This window comes from Nomascus leucogenys, chromosome 21, assembly GCF_006542625.1.
Source record: "Nomascus leucogenys isolate Asia chromosome 21, Asia_NLE_v1, whole genome shotgun sequence".
Classification (NCBI taxonomy): domain Eukaryota; kingdom Metazoa; phylum Chordata; class Mammalia; order Primates; family Hylobatidae; genus Nomascus; species Nomascus leucogenys.
Window position 1 is genome coordinate 60,831,165 of NC_044401.1, and position 6,000 is coordinate 60,837,164.

The window sequence follows — 6,000 nt, forward strand, 5'->3', positions numbered from 1 at the left end:
GTGCGAAAGGAGTTGGTCTAGTGTTGGTGGCAAGAGCAATGGATGGGAAATTGAGACCTCTGTTCTGTTGTGGCGTTCTCTATAATGATTTTGTTTAACATGAGTTACAATTATCTTTAAAATGCCCTTTGTCCCTAAAAGTCTCCCTCTCATAAAAACCATATTGCTGTTCCCCTTGACTTTGAAGCCCCAAGGCTGATAAGTCATTATCTTAAATGGAATGTGCCCAAGTCCAGGATCTCATTCTTAGCACAGACATGGAGATCAATTTCACACAGTAATTAGCCATCTTAATGAAATAGGACTAAAACAAGTCCTTCCCACTTTCCCTGTTCTTAATTAATAGAATGACCCATTTTTCAGCCACCTAAAGACCTGACATCCTTAAGAACCACTTTTGGTACTAAAAATAAAGTTGGAAAAAAAGAAAGAGCAATGAGGACATTTATAATGAGGCTGTTTACCTCTTTAATTATGTGCTTTATTAGTTGGAATTTAAAATAAATGACTTACTAATAAATGTTTGCTGAGTGAATGAGTGCATTTGAAATGGAATGATGTGTGAATTGACTGTTTTCTCAAGTGCTGGCTCTGACCCCTCAACACTAACTTTTGTAGTGAGTCTTGCTTTTTAGGGTTTAATTCTTTATTATCATTTTGGTTAATGGACAGTCTCAGGGATTGCTGTGATCTAATAAAGAACTAACTTTTTGTGGTGGGGAAGGGAGAGGCACTGATTTTAAACTTTTCATTCAAAGAAAACATTTTCATACCATAAAAATTAGAAAATATATAGTAAAGATCAAAATGAAAATAAAATCATCATGCTTCCTAAAGAAAACAATTGATAGTATTCCAGCAAACTTTTTGTGTACTTAATTTTTGTCTTTCCAGAATGCAATTATTCTTTATATACCAGGGTCTTCAGGTATGACCCTGGGAATAATCTCTTGTGTATGTCTTTTCTACTATCCTGTGTCACAGCTGTAGAATCCTTAACCCAGTGCTTTGGGCAGATCCCAACAGTTCATTTGATTTGTTACATGCTAGGTTTTGTGGCATATGAATATCATCTTATCTTAAAATAGTTTCTGATATAATTTAAGAGATAAGTGACAGGTAGAAATATGCCGTTCAACAAAAACCTAAGTCCTATCCCCTATCACCGGAGAGATTTCTTAACTTTCCCATTTATGTAGCAAATGTATATCCACATTCAGATGCTGGCAGGGCTATTACCATCTTCCTGCAGTTGAACACAAGGTTTCTAAGACCTGCTTAGAAGCTGGCTAATACCTTTGTTGTTTTAGTGAGGAAGCCAGTTACCCCAAAGACATCATTAACCACCTTTGTGCCGGTCATTACTCTTGCCTGGAATTCTCATGCTGCAGATCTTTGGGCAACTCAGCCCACATGTGATCTTCTCAGAGAGGCCTTTCCAGACCACCACCCTATCTAAAGTAGCCACCCAGTCACTCTCAGTCCCCTTTCCCTATTTTCCTTCCTGCAGAGGTGACTACTCCTGGAAACCATCTTGAATGTATCGGTTTATTTATTGTCTGACAATTCCCTTTTGAATGTCAGCTCCCTGATAACAGGTATCTTGTTTGTCTTGTTCTGATTGTATCCGTCATACCTAAAATAGCATCTGGCATATTGTAAGCTCTCGTATATTCAGTGAATAATTAAACCATGCTCTGATATGATCAGGCTGTGGCCTTGCTATCCTCTCAACTTCCCCTCTAAATCCTATAAACCAGTGTTACTCAGAAGTGTGGCCCATGGGCCTGTGGCATCAGCGGCACCTAGAAGCTTGTTAGAAGTAGGTTCTTGATCCCCATACTAGACTTCCTGAATCAGAGTTTCTGATGTATGGCCTAGGAACATGGATTTAAGCAAGCTGTATTGGCCATTCTTACGTATGCTGAGGTCCGAGGACCACTGCCATGATCATGGAAATCTCATCCACATCAATTTTTGCCTTCTAAAAAAGCGTGTACGTTTATGGGACAAGAATGTCATGTCATCTGTGTAGCTCCCCCTGAACCTGATCTTTGCTGCAGTGTGGAATTTGCTACACATGCTTGGTTGCATGGGGCCCTGGATTATCCACAGGAACTTGATTCTAGAAATACCAAAGCACTGTTGTTTCACAGCAGCCCGATGAGTAGGCCCTGCATGGAATGAGGCTTTTGCTATGTCTTCCTGCATGGTCACCTCTAGTCATTTGAGAGCTTCTATTGCATGCGGATCACACATAGTAGGAGATGCCATCAATTTATCAATTATTTCAAGCACACTTTAAATTCATCTTCCCTCTGTCTACCTGAGAATTGCTAATGTTATATTCTTCACTGACCACAAGGAAAATGAGAAAATTGGTTGCTATCATTTCACTATCTATAGAAGACAAAGCACTGTGTCTTTATTTTTACAGTAGAAGTGCTCCAGAGAACTTCTGTGTCAACTTTAGAGATACTTTTCATAAAGATAAGAAGCATTTTACTTTTCTGAGAGAAAAGAGAGTAATTTAAAAAAAAAAACAACCTTTTGCATGCTGACTTATCTTCCCCACGACTCCAAATTATCGCTTCTGCACAGATTCTAAAGTTATTCCACATGTTTCTTTGTGAAACTTCTTTAACCAACTTGCAGGGACTTGAGCTGTACTGGGCCAACTCAGAGTTTATGCTCATGGCACACAGGATGACTAGTTTATTTTTATTCTCCGTTATTTTGGATCGGAGAACAATCCTAGGGCACAAGAGTTTCATGCGTGGCTATTTTTGGCACGTGGAGGTTTTTGAAGTAATCTGTGGTTAATCACTGAATACCTGCTAGGTAGCCAGGGATATGTGCGTTAGGCTCTCTTACGTTTGTGCAAGTGTACAAGTGCATGCAGGGCTTGTGTATTGGGCAGTGGGAAAGAAGACATGAGTCGTGATGCTCTTCCCTATGGAGTGTAGAATCTTGCTAGGAAAGCAAGCGCACCACAGTTAGACCTGAGCTGAAATTCTACTTTCTTTAATAACTGTGCGATCTTGGGTAAGTCATTGAGTTTCTCTGGACTGTTACAATTAAATGACGTAACAGATGAAGATGCCTAGCCCCATGTCTGGTATGTACTAGGCGCTGAAGGTCTGTGTTGGTGTGCATGTGTGTACTTATGCCTGGCTCTTATTTAATAACACAGATGTAAAACAAACTGCACACAACATTGTATAGCTTTATTAGGTACTATGATTTAAACTCCCAAAGCAACGTATTTTTAAAAAGCAATGTTGTCCCACAGCCTTTCCTACATTTGATGTTCCTAGGCTTGTTGTTTAGTTTTTTGCTGATCTACTGGTATTAAATGATATCATAAACATGATTTAGATAGTAAATGATATAAATATTATTTCAATATTAAATGATATCTTAGTGTTGTTCTTAATATTTTTTCAGTGGCCATCTATCACTTATTACTTGGTTTAATTTCAAAAATTAATATATATTAATTCTTATTGTATAGGAATACTGCATAGGTTTCATGTAGGAAATATGAAACTCAGGTTGCTTGAGGGATAACTACTGTGCACATTGTGGTGCATTCGGAATCTTCCAGTCTTTTCTTCTTGGCATATGTAGTTATCTACACTGTAGTCATACCACATATACTGACTTTTTCATTTTCACTGTTTTTTTTTTTTTTTGGACACAAGATCTTGCTCTGTCACCCAGGCTTTAGTACAGTGGCTCGGTGATGGTGCACGGCAGCCTCAAACGCCTGGGCTCAAGAGATCTTCCCACTTCAACCTCTAGAGGAGCTGGGACTACAGGTGCACACCACCATGCTCAGCTAATTTTTTGTAGAGATGGGGTCTTGCTGTGTTGCCCAGGCTGGCCTCGAGCTCCTGGCCTCAAGCAGTCCTCCCATTTCAGCCTCCCAAAATGTTGGGATTACAGGTGTGAGCCAGTGCACCTGGCCTCATTTAACATTTTATCATGAAAACTTCCTGTGTCATTAAATACTATGTAAAAACATGACTTTCAATGGCTGCTTACTTTTCTATTATATGGATGTGCCTCAACTTAGGCAATCATTGGTTGTTACATTTTTCTTTTTTGCTGTTATATCTAATGCTAAACATCTTTGTACTATATTTGTGTTACACTTATAAGGTAAAGGATGTTGGAAAATATGTGGTTAATTCTTGAATGTGCTGCCCTCTTTAAAGCATACATGTTAAGTATCCATACAGGCAGGGTTGTAGGGAAGCACTGTCTACAGCTGGTGCAACATGCATCTGATGGGTTAGAGCCCTCAGCTGAGAGTCCCAGTAGCCCTTACCTTGCTTTTTCTCTCTGCGCAGTCCTATTGTTACAGGTATCGCTGTGCTGCTCGGAGCCAGAACACACCCGATAGCTCTGCTTCGAATCTGGGATTCCGCTGTGCAGCCGACTGCCTGCCCACCATGGACTGACAACCAAGAAGAGTCTTCCCCAGTCCAAGAAGGAGTCGTGTCTGACCTACAATGGGCTTCCCTCAGAACTCTGAATGATGCCACACAAAGAATTCCCACCCTGAGGTGGGTTACATACCTACCCAATGGCCAAAGGAACCGCCTTGTGAGACCAAATTGCTGACCTGGGTCAGTGCATGTGCTTTATTGTGTGGTGCATCTTTGGAGATCATCGCCGTATTTTACTTTTGAGAGTCTTTAAAGAGGAAGGGGAGTGGAGGGAACCCTGATCTAGGCTTCAGGAGGCCCGCGTCCTACGCAGGCTCTGCTACAGGGGTTAGACCCCAGGTCCGACACTTGACCTTCCTGGGCCTCAAGTGCCCTCGCCTCTCAAATGAAGGGACGGACAGCATGACCTCTGGGTTTCTCTCCAACTCGCCAATTCTAAAAAGGATATCAGATTCTATTGTGACTTCATAGTGAGAATTTATGATAGATTATTTTTTAGCTATTTTTTTCCATGTGTGAACCTTGAGTGATACTAATCATGTAAAGTAAGAGTTCTCTTATGTATTATTTTCAGAAAAGGGGGGTGGTGGCTCCTTTATATTCATACCGCACTTTGTTTTTCCAAGGAAATCAGTGTCTTTTACATTGTTACGATGAATCCCACGTGGACCAGTGATGGTATGCTGAAGTTCAGCCACTGAACACACAGGAATGTCTGTGGGGTGACTCTACTGTGCTTTATCTTTTAACATTAAGTGCCTTTGGTTCAGAGGGGCAGTCATAAGCTCTGTTTCCCCCTCTCCCCAAAGCCTTCAGTGAATGTGAAATGTGTGCTAAATGGGGAAACCTGTTTAATTCTAGATATAGGGAAAAAGGAATGAGGACCTTGAATTAGCTATATTCAGGGTATCCGGTATTTTGTAATAGGAAATAGGAAACCTTGTTGGCTATGGAGTATCAGATGCTTTGAATCATGCACTATGTCGAATAAACTTATCTGCTAAATCAGGCTTCACTCTCATCAGCTTCTTTTCTCTTTCGCTTCTTTGTGTTTTCTTTTAAAGAAAGTGCTTTGTGATATGCGTGTTTTATTTGCTAGAAAACTTTCATGTTCATTAGCTAGTGGATAACTTTGATATGTGGGTAATTTGTGGGAATTTTTGTTCCAAAAAGCAAGGCTATTCCACCAGGAACCATATCATGACCTTGCTGCTTGTTGCCACAGTAGATAATGCCAAGTCAAAGGCACTGCCTCACTTGTGGTCTTGTAAAACCCAGCATTTGCTTCCCATGCCAGGAAAGCACCTTATTTTAGAACAATGTCTTTCAACCTAAGGTCCCTGTTATCAAGTTCCCATCCTGATTCCTCAGTCCTGAGAACCCCTAAGCCATTTCTTGCATGCCATTTGAAAGAAATGTTTAAATCAAATAATATTCAAAAGTGTTTAACCAACACTTGATTGCTACTTTTGTGCTTAGCCTCTTAACATGTTAAAACATTTCACTTGAAAAGCAGTCATGTAGGCCAGGCTCAGTGGCTCACACC

The 6,000-nt window shown here is 40.4% G+C and overlaps 1 protein-coding gene across 1 annotated transcript in view; it reads left to right on the top strand.

Moving 5' to 3' along the window:
• Positions 1–5,464, top strand: part of SUMF1 (sulfatase modifying factor 1) — a 101,174-nt gene extending 95,710 nt beyond the window's left edge. Inside the window, exon 9 of the mRNA XM_003264918.4 lies at positions 4,356–5,464. Coding sequence (XP_003264966.2) covers positions 4,356–4,466 — 111 coding nt within the window. The 3' untranslated portion in view covers positions 4,467–5,464. The remainder of the gene's footprint in view (positions 1–4,355) is intronic.
• The last annotated feature ends 536 nt before the right edge of the window (positions 5,465–6,000 follow it).